General features: G+C 41.0%; 1 protein-coding gene across 24 annotated transcripts in view; it reads left to right on the forward strand.

The window, feature by feature from the left end:
• The window catches only part of syngap1b (synaptic Ras GTPase activating protein 1b), a 182,259-nt gene that overhangs the window by 122,395 nt on the left and 39,459 nt on the right, over window positions 1-20,405 (forward strand). For 20 of the 24 annotated variants that reach the window (XM_078932581.1, XM_078932592.1, XM_078932588.1 and 17 more), the window contains 5 exons: window positions 2,601-2,692; window positions 7,490-7,611; window positions 14,878-15,031; window positions 15,238-15,336; window positions 18,815-19,054. In XM_078932581.1, coding sequence (XP_078788707.1) covers window positions 2,601-2,692; window positions 7,490-7,611; window positions 14,878-15,031; window positions 15,238-15,336; window positions 18,815-19,054 — 707 coding nt within the window. Of the gene's footprint in view, window positions 1-2,600; window positions 2,693-7,489; window positions 7,612-12,905; window positions 13,031-14,877; window positions 15,032-15,237; window positions 15,337-18,814; window positions 19,055-20,405 lie in introns of those variants that run through there. The other 4 variants (XM_078932578.1, XM_078932587.1, XM_078932590.1 and 1 more) reach the window with 3 other exon arrangements.

Genomic DNA, 20,405 nt, shown 5'->3' on the forward strand with positions numbered 1-20,405 from the left:
TAAAGTGAATTCTCACTTTCATCCAAAAAGTGGGGATGTTAAGTATGATCTCTGCAATTCTGAATATTCATTAAAAAACTTAAGGGAAAAAAAGCATAATTGAGGAACTGACTCAGATGGCGATGATTAGGAACAAGGGCAAAGAAAGCCTTAGTCACATGCGGGACTCGGCTAAACTCTTTCAAGTTATATGCACATCCATCTTTGCAAAAGTTCAAGTACTGTTTGTTTTCGAGGGGAAAACGCAGATACGGTGCAGAAGGCCGGCTCTAGGTTGACGTCATGAAATGGGCGGCACCCACAAGGAGAGAAAGGCGGAGCCTCAGAGATCAAGTCATCTGACTTCTGGGTAGGAGAAGAGCTCAGGAAAATAACTCATATTTCATTAAAAAATTGTTCTTCAGTGTGCCAAAGGTAAGATACATGGTTATAATTTACTCTGAAAGGTTTAATAATGGCATGATATAGGACCTTTAAGGGACTTCATGAAAATAGAACGTACCATTTGCTGTGCGTGAAGTATTTGTAAGGGTAACACAAATGTACACAATTATGACATACGAGTGATGCTGTTGTACGGTGTCTTAACGCCACACTCTAGTCATTAATAAGATGTAAAGACTGGCTCTTACCAACCGTGCACAAAAACTACATGCATTGGAGCCCGTAAAAAAGAAAATGTGCATGAGCATTTTTGTCCTTTGGGCTAATTGAGTCATCTACAACCTTGATATTACCTGCGAGCCACCTGTGTCCCCACATGGAGCTTTGTCCCTTTTTTGCATGCATCTATCTCTACCGGTAAGGACAGTAAAAAGACAAAAGCCTAATCAATGCTTTTCCACATTGAGATACATATTTCATGTTTTCTTCTAATCCTGCTTTGTTGATGCTATTGATAAGCAATGGCTTGCGAGGATTAGTAAAATTACTAGGATGTTGTCGTTACATTTTAGGCAGAAAAAGTAGGCCTATGAACTATCCACATGCAGTGCTACATTCCAACTCTCGGTGGAGATACTGAACAAACGGTCAATGGCATCAATCTAAACAGTACCTGTCCTCCTTCTTTCAAAAGCACAAGATGTTCCTGTCATGTCAAATCTGCAGTCTGGACACACTGTGGCTCCTAAACTTTTGATTCCTCACGAGGAGTGTATCTTGATGGTATCTGTGATTTGCGAGTCTAAACTAGAAAGGACCCTGTTTATCTCGGCTCCATCACATCTTCTTCTGTAGAAGTCAGTTTTCTTTTTTTCTCTCTGCACATGTATCGATTGACCAGCTGTGACATCTGAACTGTACTGTGGGAAGCATGAATGAACTTCATTCAACTCTGACTGTGCTGCTACTAAAGTCACTTTCACAGTGCAGGAATTTTCCGGAGAAAGACAGACCTATAGTTTCTTGTATTGACATTTTTCTTCAAGATTTGGATGAAACGGATGTCGGAGGATGTCCTGTTTGGTGATGGGCTTTATATTCTCTATCAGGTGAAGGACAGGAAGCCAGGTTTAGCGCACCAAACCTCCTGACTGCTGTCAGTAAATGCTGTTTGTTTAACGTTCATCTGTCTCCACCCACACAACCTCCACCTGATGTGCAGACAGGACATCTCTGTCAGCAGTCCAACACCGACTCTGTCCGGTGTGTTTGGGAGCAGCATAGGCGGAGGCAGCAGCACCGGAGATTTATTTAAGTCTGCCCTTTCTAATAAAAATGAAACTGGTTCCACTCTGGAGCTGCCAAAGAACCCGTTTTCTGAGGCAGTGGTGGAGCTGGAACATCTTATATTGGGGCGGAAGGGGGGCAGAAGACTTTGGAAAGGTGGCAAATGAGAGCAGCAGAGTAGAGGGTCATTACAAATGAAAGCATCAAAAATGCCTGTTCAGAGCCAGAAGGCAGTGGAAACCATGAGAACTGGACCAAGTGTGTGACGCCACCCACAGAAAACGGCTGACATCCATTCTTATTCACGACACGGACGCCATACTGGAAGGCAGTGATTGGTCTGAGCTGATCTTAGTCAATGTTTCTATGGCAACCACTCCCGCCAATCAGGAATGAGTTTGATGGAAGTCCGCACTCCTTCCACTTGACAACAGGCTGCACAAACGCTGGATGTGGGGGCCAGAAGGCACCACCAACCATTATTGAGACGTGTGATTGGTCAGTCTATAACTCAAAAAACGCAATAAAAAGCAATAAAGAAAATATATCATGAAAAAAAAGGATTATCAAGAACAAAAGAGTATCAGGGCAAGAATGGTTATTCTGACAAATGGAATGACTGAGTACCAGTTATTTATTTCTGTATAGAATTTTGGCTTTTTCGGGTACTTCCTGTTTGCAACACCATGGGGGGTGTTACTTAGTCCAGTTCTCATGCACAGTCAATGGTGGAAAGCCAAAGAACTGCTGTTAATTCAGACTCTGGCTCCTAATTAGCGCTGAACCTGCTGGGTGGAAGTGGGGTCACCTTCACCCCCCGTCCGTGAACAGCAGCTCTTCCTCATCCGTTTGGGTTTTTTCCTCTGGATGTTGCTTTGCTGTTGTGACCGTTGCTGTTGTCCTCCCTGACATTTGCCCTCCTCCTGCAGATCATCGCACTCGGCGGAAGAGCATAGCCACTGGGAAGCAGCCCAGCATGGAGGTCCCTCCCACTGCCCCCCTCCAGCCCTTCCGACAATCCGTGAGTAACCCCCCCTGCTCCCGGCCTTGCTCGCTGCCTCCATCCCTGTCGCTGTCCCTTGCACCTCCTACCGCCCTGGGTCCACCACACACCTGTGGCAGACGGGCCAGCGGCACCCCACCTCACCCTTTCCCTCATTCCCTGACCGTCTCCCCCTCCCGCGACTTTTGCCCCCAGCAGCAGCAAAAGAGCTCCAAAAGAGGGCTCAGCACGCCCCCGTTGCCCCGCTCTCTGCCTCTCTCGCCCTCCCTGTCCTTCACTCTGCCTCACTCGCCTGCCGCCTCCTCCCCCCCCTACCTGTACTGGGGCGGGGACTGGAGGGCTGCCGGTTCGATAACGGGAGGATCGTGCATTTCGCCACTGCCCCCGGTTGAGGTATGTGACCAGGTGTAAGCAGGGGTTCTGTTCACGGCGAGCAGGTTTCCCGCCTGCGCCGCTCTGCAGCATCACAGCAGCTAAAGGGGGTGTAAGTTTAGAACATCAGAAAATAGAAAAAATATCTAAAATGCTCCTTTTTTTAAACTCTATTAAGTTTCCTAATTTTTGTCTAAGAACATGTTATGAACCAGGGATGCCCACATATAAAATCATAACTAAATTTTCATTTTTATGTTTTTAAATACATAATTTACAATGAAAAGCAGATTTTCAAGTGAATCGGAAATTTATTCTGAATTAAATTGATACATCTTGATGAATATGTGAGATTAAAACATGAAAAAAAAAGTTCCTCTGTCATTTTGTCCTTTAACAGTTGTTGAATTGGAGCATTGTATTCTTTGTTGTTGCCAAGTCTAGTGGGAACAATCAAGTGACGTACTTCACAGTTAGGACGATGATTGGCAAACAAAAATTTGAAAAAGGTTTTTTTATTTTTTTAAAGGCCTTCTCCAAACCTTGACATTGTGTACCCATGCGCAAACGAGGATGTATTTATCTAAAATGACTCTAAAGAAGTTGTGCATAATCTTTCCCCCATTCTTAACTGATAGCAACTAGAAAACACTGCAGTGTAAAGCTTGTTTTCAATGCAGCCAGTAACTCGGCCCCTCCCACAGACAGGAGGAGGAGACAGGCTAATCGTTTCTGCTTCGTGTTGCAGGCAAAAAAAAAAAGTTCATTGATCCACCGAATTAATTACTATTGGATGTTACTTCAAAACGTCTATAACTTTTTTTATCAAAACATTTAATCTGTTCAAACATTTGTGCAGTTCATCTGTGAATTTGTTTCTATCGCTCCTCATGTCAAGCATTAACTGACGCCACATTTTGCGGTGCAGCCGGCGTGTGCTTTGCTTCCCTACGGTGTTTACATTTAGTTATCAGTGGGAAAGTTTAAAGCCAAGTTCACATTTTACTATAATTCAGTTTTGCATCCTCAGCATCACGAAAACTGTAAGATATCATTGCCTGATGTGGAAAACGCCAGGAATGGTGCAAATGACTCACCCTTTTTACTTAGTTAAAAACACAACAGAATGTCATGACAATAAGACAAAAACTTATGAACAGAAGACTGGACACTTGAATCAGGAATCAGAGACACAAAGGCAGTTTATAGCGACACATTCAGTTTTCATGTGCATTTTCTTACGTTTTTTAAGGTTTTTAGTATGTAAATACAGGAAAAAAAACAAATCCATTTCATGCAGTCAGAAAAGTTTTTATCAGGTCTGAAAATAAAAAAACAAACCAGCGGGGGAGCCGTCTTGCAGCCTTTATAAACCGTAAATCTGATTTGTTTAAATAGCTTAAAACACAACAAATGAATGTTATGATCCCTGACTGGCAGAATTCAGATCTGCTGTCTCTGTTCAGATTATTTAAAGCCTCAATAAGCGAGAGAGTGGACAGAAATAATCTGTTTATGGTTTTATCCACAGCAGCAGAAACTCATCACAAGTTAACAAACGCGCACAAGGAGCTTAAAGGATCGATTTGTGTCTCATTAAGTTTGCACCGCTGGTCTCATCTCTCTTTCATCGTTCCTTCAGGTGTTTAATTCACTCTCAATACAACAGAACGTGCTTCATTCCTTTTACAGGAGACTGTTTAGCGTCCGCTCGCTGCTGGAGGGTAAAGATGTGCTTTCAAAACGCCATCAGGAAGATGAAAACATGAAACCTCAGGTTGCTTTAGTCTGCTCAGATTTACACTGAAGGTTTGCTGTGGGTGAAGACACAATGCTGGACGAAGCAGCTTCCCCTCACAACAAAATTCATCAAAGATGAGTCCAAAAATGACCAGAGAGATGAGAGAGATGCAAAATGAGTAGAAATGAATTCACACTGAAGGGCGGGGGGCTTTTCTGTAAAATGAGATCTTCTGCTGAAGGTTCCAGTGGGGCGTGTCCTTTAGCAAAGGGCGTGTCCGGCAAAACCTGGAAACAAAACACTGTTGTTTTCTCTTATTCCAGTGTTTTTCAACCTTTTTTGACCCATGGCACACTTTAATCTTGTCAAAAATCCCGATGCACAACAGCATCCAAAAATTAAAAAAAAGAGAAACTCATAGTCTGTATTGATCTACAGCCCCTCCACAATCTCACATGCATTTTTGTGATAATTGTAGCAGAAAAAGCTGAAAGCTGCAGCTGTTTTTTCTAAAAGATGTAATAAAAGTTAAGTTAGAAGATTTAAAAACTGTTTGTGTGTTCGTTGTGGCTTCAAGACGTCAAAGTAAGACTCATTGTGCGCTGAGATGCTGTCACTTTAACCCAATGCATCATGGGAGATGTAATGCAAACAGCCGCAGAATGCAGACATACTAGCGTCTCTGAGCTGCATTGTTTTGTTCACTTGTTCCACAGTCTGATACCACATTCTGTGGAAAGCTACACCGCTAAAGACGGGCTTTAGCTGGTATTTTTGTTGGAACTGAGAGACTTTATGACCGACTCGGAACAAGGAAGTAAAGACTTTAACCACTTCTGATTGGTCAGACTGATGACATGTGATTAATCCTCCAAGAATTATTGGTGGAGACAGTTAAACTTTTCCTAAAACGTTTGAAGCTGCGGCTAAATCGCGGTACCGTCATTATTATCAAAATGTCTTTACATTAATCAAATAAACACAAAGAAAAAAGTATTTTGTGATCTTTCATATTCCTAACTAGTCAGTTGGATTACACTTGGATTCGCTTTTTGAGCTTGTTCAAATTCCAGCTGCACACCAATGTTACAGTAATTTTTTTGAATTGATGTGACTCTTTGACTGTTCAAACAATCAACGCAGTTCCAGCTGATTGTGACGATGAGATAGTGGCTTTGCGCCGTTATGCTACGTTTACGCAAAGTCGATGCCACTTTACTCCACATCAGAATCCGTTAGAATTACGTCAATTGCATCATGGTAGTTCAAAGAGCGTTTGTCATTTAGAATTTTGCCAGCAACAGCTCTGATGCTGACGGGTTAAGAAAAAATTTAAACTTTTTTCAAAATGTGGTTCAACCCTCTTGATTTTACAGTTTGTAGTGTCATCTTACTTTTAAAAAAAAACACTACTTTGTTGGCTATTTTGGATCACACTGTCTTAAATGTGTGTCAGGATGTATGACTGAATAATTGGAGTGATTAAAAACCCAGAGCTTAGCTTTTAACCACACATCTGGTCACTTAGAGCCTCCGTTTTTTTTAGGTCAGACAGACAGCAGGAGCCTGACATGAACCTGAGTCACGGCTGAACAGCTGATGGAGTGTGCCGCCAAACGCAGCCTACGACCCCCATTACCCTCCTGTTATGGCGGATCCGGGCTCTTTAGTTAAAACACTTCAACTGTTGGATTCTTAAAGCTGGTCCTTAAAAGCTGGAAGCTGAGAACCAGCGCATGGAGACAAGCTTTTAATTATATCCTTCAGGCCTCAAAGACATTTGACTTACGCGAGGTGACAAGGCCCCGCCCCCTCCCCCCAGTCCCACTGAATAATGCTGTTGTGCAATCGCTACAGAAATGAAACCACTGAGTCTTAACATGGGAGGAAACCTGAACTGGAGCCACGCAAAAGGAGTTTTTAATGCACACTTCCACAAACCAAGATTTTCACCTCATTATTTGTCAGAAAATTAACATTTGATTCAAAATTGTTTTTAATATGCGGATAATGTAAGACGGATGAGAATGTTATAGTCAAACTTTTACCTTTTTTCTCAAGTTTCTATAGAAATAACAGCTCTTGAACTCCTTTTTCAAGAGCTGCAGTTTTCCTCACCTCTACAGAGCATCGTCATAAAGAGGAATTTCTGCTGAAGGATTTTCTTAACTCAAAAGAGATCCAATCTCCTTAAAAAAAAAGAAAAAAAAGTCAAATATTTGCTCCTATTGTCTGCCTTTGAGTGATGAGACTGCTCCGTATTCCTGTTATCAATGATTAAATCTCTGTTGCAATGTTTCTGATGTTATGCAATCCTCCTGTAAGGAGGCTGATGTGGGACAAAATGCATCCAGTGTGGACTGCGTGGCACATCACTGCCCACCTCAGGAAACTGTGGAGCACTGCAGCTGCAGCATGTGAACATGTTTGTTGTTGTTTACTGCCTGTTAATAAATTTCCCGTTTGCTCTCTCCGTCACGTCTTTCATTTTCTTTGTTTGATTTCCTTTATTTATTTTTTTAACTGCATCTCTGACAAACAACACGTGTTTTTTGATTTCCTCATGATCATTTCAAACCGGGCTCGGCTCACTCTTCGATCCATCCCCATCCTTCAATAATCACTCCAATCTGAACCTCCTCATCCTCCCCTTCTTCATCTGTTTGACTCGCTGGTCGCCCTCCTCCTCCTCCATGCTGCAGAGTTTTCTCAGTAGAAGGTTGAAGGGCTCAATCAAGAGGGCCAAGAGTCAGCCCAAACTGGACCGAACAAGCAGTTTCCGCCAGATGATCCTCCCCCGCTTCCGCAGTGCCGACCAAGACAGGTCAGTGAGTGTCAGACGCTGATTTGTTTCCTCGTGATGGACGTCTGAGTGGGTTTGATTACCGGTTAGGTTTGATCCCATCCTGCTTGTAAGGTTCAGATCTGCATTTTGAAGCTGAAACAGGATGATCAGGTGGAAGACACACAAGTCAGAACTCACCTCATTCTTCTGAAACTGATGCAAAACCAACTTCCTGCCACTTGAGCGCCACCTGGGATTCATTCTCGACATATTCCAGAAGCTTTGCTTCACTTTAGTGGACTGGTGTGTGTTTTGAGCAAACATAAATGCTGCTGTTTGACTTTTGACTATCAGACCCTTTAGCATTGAGCATCATTATTCAGCTGTTACTCAGATAAATGTAACTTTTTTAGCTTTTTTTGCATTAATAATTAATGACATACGGAGCAGTAACTAAACATGACTGGGTGTTGATTGTGTGTTTCCTGCAGCCTCGGATGGGAACTCGGTTGGCTTAAAACTCCAAAGCTACGATCACACCCCCCTCGGTATAGTGAGCGTTCAGGTGGCCACAATCAATGTAAAGTAAACGAGCGCAAGCATGCGCTTCCGTGGTCAAAATTCTTGTGTTCACAAGTCGCAATGCACATTTTCAAGACCGTTTTTGGGCTCTACGTACAAAACTTGTGGCCATTGAACGTTAAACCAGGTGGAATTTTGACCAATCGGGGACTCTGATTTGGTAGTGGCCTTTGGATCGCCTCCCTTTTAATTCAATGCCGTGCCAATCGTTTGAAAATTAATCATAAAGGAGAAATTAATCATTGCGGTTTGTTTCCGTCCGGAAGTTTTATGACACTAAGTCTTTCATATACTGGAACAGAGCTGTGAAAGAAAAAGATTGACAAGATTTGCACCACTTTAATATTTCACACCAAGCCTTTTCCAACTGTAGGTGGCGGACAAGCACTAGTAAACAGAAGAAAAATGGAAGAGTCCCATCCCTGCTTGTCCAGTGTGAACACCATGGGCTAAAACAGGGGTGGGCAATTCCAGGCCTCGAGGGCCGGTGTGTCTGCATGATTTCCAGATAGTCTTGCCCTACTCATGGCTGAATACCTGGTTCAGGTGTGTCCAGCCAATTAGAACATGCCAGAGCAGGGTATGCTGGAAAACATGCAGGAATGCGGCCCTCAGTGCCCAGTCTGGGCTAAAAGCTTGTTCAGGAGCTCGCGTGCGTCACACGCTTGCTGTGGCTGTAGCTTAACATCAACCATCTTTTCTTTGAAAGGGGCTGAAGGACACTTTTAGCCTTTTGACCAGAGTTTGGAAGTGTCTGATTTACATCACTCTTTATTAGTCTTACTCTGTTAATTTGACACGGGCCCAGCGATGTACAGCTGTGATTCATCAGCCTATGGTCTGATGAATCATAGGGTGTTGCCACTTTTGTAGCTGTAAAGTTCGAAAATCCCCAAAAATGGGGGGTAATTTGACTAGAAATTAAACATAGCCCACTTCGGAGGACCTAAAGTTTTTGAGTGCAGCAGAGTAACTCAACAAAGTAAGGGCAAACAACAAAACACCTGCTGAAGTACTGTTTGTGTGTAAACACAGCTTTAAAATGTAGGCAGTGACGGTAATCTTTCAAAAACCCGAATAAGGACAGAAGCAGGACGATCTCCAGCTCCAGCCACTGATTTGATGAAGAATTTTGTTTTTGAGGCCATTGTGCAAATCAGCTGTGCTATAAAAACATCAAGAAACTGCATGCAACGGCTGCACCATCAGGCTGCAGAGCGGATTTTGAGTAGGTCTACACTGGAAAAACTGTCCTTCTCAAAAGAAATGAAAAATTATTGTATTGTTTTTCCATTTTTATAAGTGAAAACAATTTTCTTGGTAAGATTTTCTAAAAAAAAAAAAAAAAACTAGTAAAAACTTGAAATCACTAATAAACACTCATTTTTAGATATATGGCTTCAATGATTATAAATATTATGTCTTAAAATTAGCGTGCACTGTTATAACATTTATTAAAGTAGCTTAGCTACATTTACACACATGCTCATACTTTTCCCCCAAAATATCCTATTTTATGCGCTACAACAGAACAACTATCCTAATTACTAGACCAAATGAACTAAAACTAGAATAACACATTTTAGGATAAAGTTGTCAAAGTTAAAAATACATTTTGAGTAAAAAAAAAAATAGCTTCATTAGAGATAATACTTAAAAAAGATGCTTTCAAAATAAATGTCTCAACAAGATATCCAAGATTTGTCATCTTAAAACAAGACGTTAAATATAAAGAAAAGGTTATCAATCTTTTTTAAAGTATAAAAATGTATTTAAATTAGAAAAACATTATTTGGTGATATTCTGTGGTTTTTTTTGTTTTTGTGCCACAGAAGCCAATGAAAAACAAAAAACTGATCTTTTATTTCTGGTTGTTATTTACCAAAATAAAAGTATGTAAATAATGTTCTGTTTCGATTACTTGGCTCTCTAAGAGAAAACCTCATCACAAAAGTTAGATATTGACTGACTTCACATCCTTTAACCTGAGAGACAAAAACAAACAACATGTGAAAGTATAGTATTACAATGAATCATATTAATCTAAATATCTAGTTTTCCTTGTATTTTCACTAAAGCATGTTCTTCAGTCAGCTCCAAACTGCACTTCAAATGCAAATTTTATCCATCACATACATAGACAAACAGTTTGACACTTTCTTCCCTTTGCATCCATCTTTGTCTTAAATTTCTGTTCCTTTGTTCTGCCTTTGCTCTGCAGTGTCACTTAAACAGCGAGCATCACGGCAGCCTCTCAGCCAGGGCGATCAAATAACATTCCCCTTATCACCATGGAAACCTGCAGCTGCACAGGCCACAATGAGTCTGTGGGAGATTTGCTTAATAACACCTCCTCTGTGTCCTCCGGAGAGTCGCTGCAGCAGCACTCAGACTCTCACAGGAAGTCCAGAAAAAAAACAAAAAACAACAACAATCTTAGTTTGTCTGCTGCCATTTTTTCCTTCATTAGCCCTTTCTTCACTTCATTCTTCACCAAAGTGTTTGGTCTTTGATAGGTTCTGAGGCTCAGATGGACATTGGCTCATCAACAAGTTAAACCTGAACACATTTTTACATTTCAAAGCACAATAATCACTAAGAGTGTCCATCGGTCCAACTTTGTCTGTCTGTCTATCCGTTTTCCCGATGGACAGTCAACAGCCTGGACGTTTTTCAGGGGACGCTCATCTGTAAGACATGAAATCGGGACAACAGCGTTCTCCAGGGAGCGCTACACCTGTAAAACCGCAGAGACGTGTGCCTGCCAGCACAAGTTTCCACATGATTTATTCATTGGGGAAGTTGGAGACGTCTGTTCTTCTCTTTCAGTTTGAAGAGACTTATAAAAAAAAAAAAAAAAAAAAACCAGAGGTTAGTTCCCCAAGAGAAGAATCTTTTTTACACATCTGGGCCAAATACCAACAAAACTAGTTACCTTTGCATTCATTCTTGGAGAGTTTACCTGTTACCAGCAGGGATTACATTATGGCAGACTGTAATGTTAACTGAACATGCAACACAAGCAGTAAAGTTCGGGCAGAAGCAAGGAAATTGTGAACACAAGCTTAAAAAGAAGGTCAAAGAAAACACTGACAGGAAAATGCTCAACAGAAAGAACATGAACTTTGATCAAACAGAAACATTTGAGACCTAAAATTGAAAGGAAATTAAGCACTTAATTGTTTATTATTTAAAAATTGTGGATAATAATTACAAAAGAAAAGTCATGGCTCATCAACAGTGAAAGTGATAAGTAGCACTTTGGATCATCTGGAAAATTTGACAGTATTTTTCATGAGTTAAAATCTTTTTTTCTTCCACTTTAAAATCTTGAAATTGGTTTTTAATAGATGGCATTGAAATCAAAACTGTCTAGTGCATTAATTCAAGCAACTTAAATATATTTAACTTGCTTGAATTAATTTATTTTATTTTTGAAAATTTCATGTATTCAAAAATGAAAAAAATGATGTAATGAAAAAAATGTTTTTCTGATACCTTCAGTGGTAAACAGGCTTCAAAACAGTTAATATTATTGCAATTTTAAATTAAATGATATTTACACAAGAAAATAAGAAATATATATATTTTCTTTACTGTTTAAAAAATGATAATTTGAACCAAACAAGAAAAAAATGATCTTAAGCTTTTTCACAAAAATTAAGAAATTCGCTGCTTGTTAGGCAAAAAATGTAAACATGTTGATAAAAAATAAGAATTTTTATATGCAGGAAAGGATGGTTCACACTTTATAGTGTCCAAGCCTTTTTCAGCATCTTCATTATGTAATTGAAATTAACACAATGTATTTGATTTATGCTGAAGTCAAATAGCTTTTTTGCAGGTGGGTCATTATTTTAAGGAGAAATAGAAGACTTGACTTTGTTGTTTTCACAACAAGATCGAAGCAGAGATGAGAAACCGTCATCGCTTTAGTATCGGAGCAAATCCAAAAACCTGCTTTCAGTTAACAGCACGGAAGTGGTGTAGTAATGATATGGGCTGCAGGGCAGTAACTGTTTCCCAAAAGACAATTTTAGCTAAAGTTTGGCTGAAAATGGGTCAAAAGCATTAAAAAGAAAATGTTTGCATTGTTTTAGAATTCACCATTGTCTCCATTTTTCACATGGAAGCAAAATAAACAGAACTGTGAGAGAAAGAGCTGCGGAAATTCACAGTGGAGGGTGAGGTGTCACTGTTCAGAGCTGCTTGTTTTTAATTTGCTGTGATAAAGAACATGCTCCTCTGTTCCTCTAACCTCCTTTCAAGCACGTTGGCGCTGCAGAGATTTGTTCTCGGCTCGTCTGTCACGTCAAGTTTGGAGTCATTTGCAGGCTGCGAGCACGTCTTTTATTCTTTCTTCACGTCTCCACTGAGATCAGCTGCAGACCTGTTTATTTTTTTTTACCTCCAGCCCTCCTGCTGGTTCCTCAATCCTCTCATGCTCCCTGACCCTCACTGAATGTCTCCGGCTCTGCTTTCCCTCCTTTAATCCATAATCTCCCTCCTTCTCCTTCTCCAGAAGCTCCACTGTTTGCATAATGAACACTAGTTCCTCAGAGAGGTCTTCTTTCCCACAGACCCCCCCACGTTCCTCTCAGTCTTCCTTCTCTCATGACTCCCCCCCCCCTCCTTCTCTCTCTTTCTCCTCTGTATTCCCTTCAATCTGACTCATTCCTTTGGGTCTATTTTTATCTCTCCCTCACTCTTGGAGTTGGTCTCTCCTCACTTTCCTGCTTAGAGGCGCCGCTGTGCGATGACTGAACGTAAAGGAGAGCAGTGGACCCACAGCTCAGGACCTTCTCTTCATTTTCACAGCTTTTCCTCATTTCTGTAGAGCTTTTCTTTTCTGCTGACCAGCGCTCCTCGCCCTCTGGTTAGACTCGTCGTGTCATCCCGTGTCTGTCATTGTGGTCGTGTCCCCGTCAGCAGTTTTACTGCATGCATGTGTACGTGGGAGTGTTGGGGGGAAAAAACATCCATGGGATGAGGGATGCTATTAGCTAAGCTTAATCAGGATTTACATTCAGAAATAGTTTAAAACGGTTAGATGGTAAGAACCGATCTTATATTTTATTTATGGAAAATAATTTGCTAAAATACCAGTTGCAGTGAGAAAAGAGGGAGGGGTCTAAATGTGTTTTTATTTTAGAACTAAGTTAATGCAACATAGTTGCTGCAGAGGGCGCTGTATTTGAGACTTAGTTATTTCAATGTAATGCTAATGTGCTTTAACAACTGTAAGCTTTTTGATTTGTGGTCAGCTAAAGGTTTTATCTACCTGGACTTCAACACTTTTAATGACTTATGAGACACAATTTGAAAATAAATGTTGAAAAAAGGTTGTAGTTTCACCACTGAGGTGTGGGCAGGGCCGTTGGCGCAGAGTAACCTCACCCCTCTTTCCCTCCCTTTTACTGAGAGCTCTTTGTTTACACGCTCTCCTGCTAGCTTACAACCACAGCCTAACATTGGCGGTGCAACAAAAATAGTGATCAAGATCAGATCTATCCAACCGCACAGTTCTGATCCAGATTCCAGCGCAGACGAGGAAAACAAAGAAGCTCATGGATCTATTTGTCTGCAAGTGGATGCATCAGAATGGAGCAGAGCAGGGAGCTTGCAGCGTATTTTCTACATCACAAATACGATCTTTTCCTGATTCACAACGATTTAAAAACAGAAATACTCAGAAAATACATTTTGAGCTTAAGTTTCTTTATAAATGTCCTCCATCATCAGAAAAATGCAACATGAGCATCTTGAAAAAAAAAACACACCAAAAACACTCTTTTCATCAGAGTAGGTATTTACACTGTTGGGTAAAAAAAAACAACTTTTTTTTCCCCCACAAACTAAGATTATTTTATAACTAAAAAACTTTTTTTCTTTCAAGACAAAATATATTTTTACTCCTGAAACAGTCTTTTTACTTTTTTTAAGGTTCATTTTTTGCAGTATATATTTATTTTATGTATTTCTGACTGACTTTGTTACTTTAAATGAACATATTTTTGTTTTTTTCCTAAAATTTTGTATTAAGCAAAGACAGAGCTCAATTCCCCGTTTTTTATTTTATTTCCCACAATAAAAGTAGTAATCCGTAAAAAGTCATGCCAAGCAGGAAAACTGAGACTTATAAACTCAGAGTTCTCGATCTCGAGGAGAAAAGTTTGTCAGGCTTCATTTGAGGCTTCACATCACAGCCCCTGGTCTTAATCCTGTGATATGGAGCATGCCATTAATCACAGGCCACTCTCTGGATCCTTCACGCCTCATGGAGACACTTTTCAAGTCCTTTGATGATTTGAACAGTAATATTTATGTTTGGTTTCTTTTACTGTTCATTTTGCTGTAATCTGTGGGATTTTATTGTGTTTATATGCTGTTGTATTATAATGATATGTGAAATTCTGCATTAAAAGTCATATTTTTCCTGCAGTGGAACCTTAAGTTGTTGTGCTTGCAAAAACCCCCACCTAACAAGTGTTTCACTGCCTGAAAAAAGCATTGCGACTCAATGTTTTGGGTCCCCTCCATGTGTGAAAATGCAGAAATATTTTGCAATAGAAGAGATTTAGCTTCATAAAGGTAGGATTAGGAAAAGATAGAGTGAATCTTCACATTAGCATCTCGATGTTTACATGTAAAGAACCCCTGCAGCGTCTCGAGTAAAGCCCTTCCTCTCTCCTCTCTATCTGTAATCAACTGCGGCTCTCCCAGGACCCGTTTGATGCAGAGCTTCAAAGAGTCCCACTCCCATGAGTCCTTGCTGTCCCCCAGCAGCGCCGCCGAGGCACTGGACCTCACGCTGGACGAGGACGCCATCATCAAACCTGTGCATTCAAGCATCCTGGGGCAGGAGTACTGTTTTGAGGTAAGCTGGCCGATGGAGCGACGGCGGCACACATGCAGCCCGCAGAAACGTGCAGAAGGGGCTGAAGTGAGCTTAGTTTTCTCATCTTTTCATTAGTGCATCACGAGTTGAGAATGAATAGGAGACATTGTTTTGGCGCCGCAGTTGCTGTCTCCATGGTGACTAATGGCTGTGGTTGATGGATTTACCGTTGGCTGTAACCTCAGGTGACTACGGCATCGGGAACCAAGTGCTTTGCGTGTCGCTCAGCTGCAGAGAGAGACAAATGGATCGAGAACCTGCAGAGAGCTGTCAAGCCCAACAAGGTGAGGGGAGAGAAAGGGATGCGGTAGAGGAAGAAAACGAGGGGATGATCCCTCTGTCAGTCTCTCTCCTCCCTGTCCCCCCGTTGCTGTTGTTTGTTTCCAGCGCCAGCGCAGCGCCTCATTTCTCTGTGTGAACCCCACCATCGTCTCTCTGTGTCTTGTCTATGTTGAGCAATTTAGAAGCTGCTCCACCCAAATACTGAAGCTGCACGAGGTAATAACTCAGGGTGGATGATCACAGTCGCTATGTCAAAAAAAAACGCTGCGAATCCTCTAACATGATTACAGTCATTTGAAGACAACTGGTCGACCATCTCCAAGACACCAAAATACACCGGAGGAGCAAGAGAGGAGACCGAAGGAGCAGCAGAACTTCCTCAGCTTAGAAAAACATTCATCTGATCATCTTTTGATTGATTTTCAAAGAGTTCTCACTCTAGTTGCCCTTTAGTTATGATTATTTTTAGCCAAATTATTTAAAAAAAACGTGTCATTTTGAAGGACATAGTTTCTGCAGAGCGGCAGGAGTTCATTAGAAATTCACCTCTGAGATGGAATCTGGTCTAAAACTGTACGGGATAGATCCAATATTCTGGCTATGACTTAAAAAAAAAAAGTGCAGCGAGTGTTGCCATGGTAACAAACAAGCTGATTTTCAGGTGGTTGTTTTTTTCGGATGTCATTCCGGGGCCAGAATTAAACCCTCAGTTCTTTGGTTACAATGCTGGTGCAGTATTTTTGATTCCCTTAAACATAACAAAGGAAAAGAAATGTTTTAATTTTTTGAACCTGCTTTAATTACATCTATGTTTGACCTTTCATACTCTGAACATTCACAGATGATAATTAAACCCACTAAATGGCATTGAAAAGCTATTTTTAAATTAAAAAAAAACATCTATATATGTTTTGGTTTTGTTTTTTTATTCTCCACCTGCCTGAGTCCCACTTGGATCATCTTTAGATCTTTTGTAAAAGCGTTCCCTGTGGATTTTTAATTGTTCTTTTCCTATTTCTCTTTCTTTTTCTAGTATCTTCCTCCAATTTTTGCCGCTTAACTCCTTCTACAATTTTTCAGCTATTTTAATCATTCAACTATTAAAATGTTCAGCTCTTTCAGCTTTTTTCAGTCAGGACTTTTGGTCCTTCAAATCCTTGAACTTTTCAAGATATTCCAGGATTTTTGCCTCCATTGTAAATGCATGGGGAATCCTTGGTGCAGAAGCTCGCTGGTTCAATATTTTTTTACAAACAACTTTTTTGGTATTGTGCGTTTTTCACTTTATCTATCGTCAACTTTAATCATTTCTTCTTTTTTTGGCAATTATTATCCTTTAAGTTTTATTTTCATTCAGCAGTGCAGCATTCAACCCTGCATTTTCTTCTGGAAAAGCAGCTCCTCGTAACCGTTTTAGCCAAAATCAAAATAGCCTGTATTGTTTTATCGGACATAGTTTCTTCAGAGCAGTAGCACATCAATAAAGAATGGAGTGGAGCTTGCAGGGCACCTAGCGCATTTTCTAAGTGACAAACAAGCTCTTTTTCAAACTGCATTTTTCGTCTACTATTCATTCACAACAATTTGAATAAATAAATACTCAGAAATGCAATTTTAATCTTAATTTTCTTTATAAATTTCATCCATCATCAAAGAAATGTCAAAAACACGTCATTTTCATTGGAGTGGGTCTTTAAAAAGATGCTGTCCAGCAGCTAAACATCCGCTTTGTTTGATTTCATCCTCAGTTTGGTTCAAACTTATCTCAGCACGCCATATTGATTTTAGAAAGAAACACCAAAGCAGCCCCACTTCCTGCAACATTCCCACAACCGCCTTGCCGTTAATAGAAAAGAACAGACAGCTTTGATAGCAAATGGTTCTGGAGAGATATTAGGTCGGTCTGAGATGAAACGTGACATGCGCTGGATGCTGCGACCAGATGCTCGTGCTGCAGGGGTCCTTGGCTCCGTCACAGGCTCTGAGGAATCCTTCGGGCTGCTCGTTCCCAACCCCTCCTTCTACTCCTTCACAGATGCACCAGCAGAGATAAGACCCAACACAGAGACAGGGATTATTAATATTTTTAACTTTCTGGACCCCTTCCGTCTGTCTTTGAGAATTTTTCATTTTTGCAACAGCCAAGTATCCTCTGCACCCTGACGCAGTGTTTCATTAGTGTTGTGACGGTAAAGTTGAGGCTGGATTGAAATGTGGAAGATGATATCAGGACTGGAGCACTGGAGCTCCTGCTGGTGCTGCTGCAGCGTGTGGGCTCTGGCACACCGAGCAGCCAGATGCTCGTCGGTTTGAAATTAACCACGCCTTGTGTTTGGCAGCAGCTATCAAAGAGAACCCAGACAGCCAACTCAAGAACTGAGGATCTCCAAGACGCTTTGGTTTTTGGAGAATTTGAACCAGAAAGAAAGGAGATTCAAACATATCTGAGCAACAGCGCAGCCCCCCCCCACGCTGTGGGGACGTCAAATGTAATTTGGAAGTGAAGCAGAAACATCGCCACCATCGCGTGCCTGTTGTCTGCACGTGTGCATTGCATGAATCTCATGGTTAATAGATCCGTGTCTTCATTTCCTGCCCATCTTTGGGCGTCTTTCATGCTGTTTCCAGTTTCTGTGTTCGAGATGAGAGAAACATATCAACTCCAGCCGTCGTCTCGCCAGCTTTCTCTTTCCTGTCCTTTTCTCTGTTCCCCTGCAGTCTGGCCTGCTGTTGCCCTTCGTTCACTCTCGCTATCCGTTTCCATCCATCAGAAATCCTTTCATGGCTCTTTTTCCTCAAGTGCGCAGTCATGTGCAAAAGTTTGGACTGCCTCTTTTAATCTCAGGGTTTTTACAAACATTACGCTGGAAAAAAATTCTGTGCATGTTTTCTTTTTAAAAGTCTGCTCAGTTTTACCACCTTAAAGATTCATCATGGTGCTGGACGAGTAATAATCCGGGCTTGAGCTAGAAGACTGGGGCGCGTAGAGCTAAAGCTTGGCTGAAATTGTGATCATGCAACAAGAGATCAATTCGTCATTTTACAGCAGAATGGCTGAAAAAGTAATCAAGTTTTGAGGGCGGGCGAGTCAAAGACCAGACTTCAGTTTGATTGAGATGCTTTGACCAGCTAATGGTGTTTAGTGACGAGTTTAAAGAAATCTCAAGAAAAAGGAGGACATTTTAGGGCCAAATGTCCTTTACAACACCATCAGGTTAATTTAAATAATCACTGAAAGGTTCTGGGTAGAGAAGATGAATGCTACCGATTTATGGGGTCGCTTAGTATTGCCCACATATATGTAACTTTGTCTTTTGTCAAGCTTTTTGTTGAATAAGTTATCACGCGATTCTGCCGCTTTAGCTGGATGACATTTTTCCGTCTTTTTAGTCAAAAGTCTGCACCAACTTTTTCACATGACTGTTCCTTAGATTGATGATTGGTTATTACTATGCTTAATGTGACCTCTGTTCCACGCAGGACAACAGTCGGAGGGTGGACAATGTGCTCAAGCTGTGGATCATCGAGGCCCGAGAACTCCCGGCCAAGAAACGCTACTACTGCGAACTTTGCCTGGACGACATGCTGTACGCGCGCACCACCAGCAAGCCCCGCACGGACACCGTGTTCTGGGGCGAGCACTTCGAGTTCAACAACCTGCCGGCTGTCCGCAACCTTCGCCTTCATCTTTACAAAGAGACTGACAAGAAGAGACGCAAGGTGACAGACAGAGAGTGAATTCCCCAAAGAAACATGTTTACACGTTTTAAAACATGACTTTGCTCTGACTAACAGGAGCGTTTCAGAGTGATGCGTGTCTTTGTGAGATGCGGTTTCTGTTTTCAAACACTGGAAAAGGTTTTTTTTTGACTTCATGCAGTTTTCAAACATTTTTTAGAGTTTCTGGCTTCCCACTGGACTCTCCTTTCTTTCACAGTATATATATGGTGTCCAAAGGGATCACTGTAGTGTCGAACTGCTTCATGTATTCAACCTAAGAAGTTTAAAAACCATACAGGTGCACCCACATGGGGGGTTGACCCGTACAGGTGCTGTGGGTTTTTGGGTTGTCTGGGTCTGTTGACGGTTGTAGGCATGAGCGACTGGATCTTAGGTGAGCACAGGTGTGTCATCCAGTTCTCTTGAGACTCACACGGCCACCTTAAGGAAAGTCGTGAATATGGAACATGCCATTATTGTGCATGTGGTGCTTTGTGAAGTCTTCATATACATATATAAACATACCTTCTTTAAAGCTTTATAACATTTTTAATAATAAACACTTTTTAAAAACTTTTCCAATGATCTGGGCAATAGGCCTAAATATGAGCGTTTATAGTTACTTTTAATATTGACTTTGGGCTTAAAGTCATGACATCCCAACTTATTTTAAGGAATCTTACCAAAACAAATTCTTCTTGTTCTATTGCCATTTTTTTCACTTATAAGAAGTGAAAAACATTTTGTGTTCTATATTTTTTTTAACTTGTTTGGAGAAAGGACTTTTTTTTGCAGTGTACTGGCTCCTCACTGTGCACAGATGCCAATAATTTCAAACATTCAGGCTGTTCATCACGTAAACAGCACTAACGCGCTCCTTTTGCAGTGCGCAGGATTTTGGGGGGGCAAGTGTTTACTATGCCCTCTCGCTCACAGCATGCCCTTAGAAAAAATGTGCATGAACCTTTTGGCCCTGTGGGTTCAGTGATGTTTCGTGTGGGCCACCTCTGTGCACAGACATCCACCTGTAAGGGCAGTTGGGACCAAAGCATTGGGCGGTATAATATAAAATCAACGCTTGAACATCAGCATCACAATGATACTGGTAGCATTACTAGTATAGATAGATAGATAGATAGATAGATAGATAGATAGATAGATAGATAGATAGATAGATAGATAGATAGATAGATAGATAGATAGATAGATATTTTCTTTCAAGTCAATTATTTGTTTTCTTTTCATGCTAATACCTGTAGAAAGAAACAAATCCTGCCATCTAGTGTTATATGCTTTTATTGCAAATAGAAATTACACAAGAATGAATGTAAAAATAAGTGACAGACAGATG

The sequence above is a fragment of the Oryzias latipes genome, chromosome 16, assembly GCF_053564925.1.
Source record: "Oryzias latipes strain Hd-rR chromosome 16, Olatipes_Hd-rR_3.1".
Taxonomy (NCBI): Eukaryota; Metazoa; Chordata; class Actinopteri; order Beloniformes; family Adrianichthyidae; genus Oryzias; species Oryzias latipes.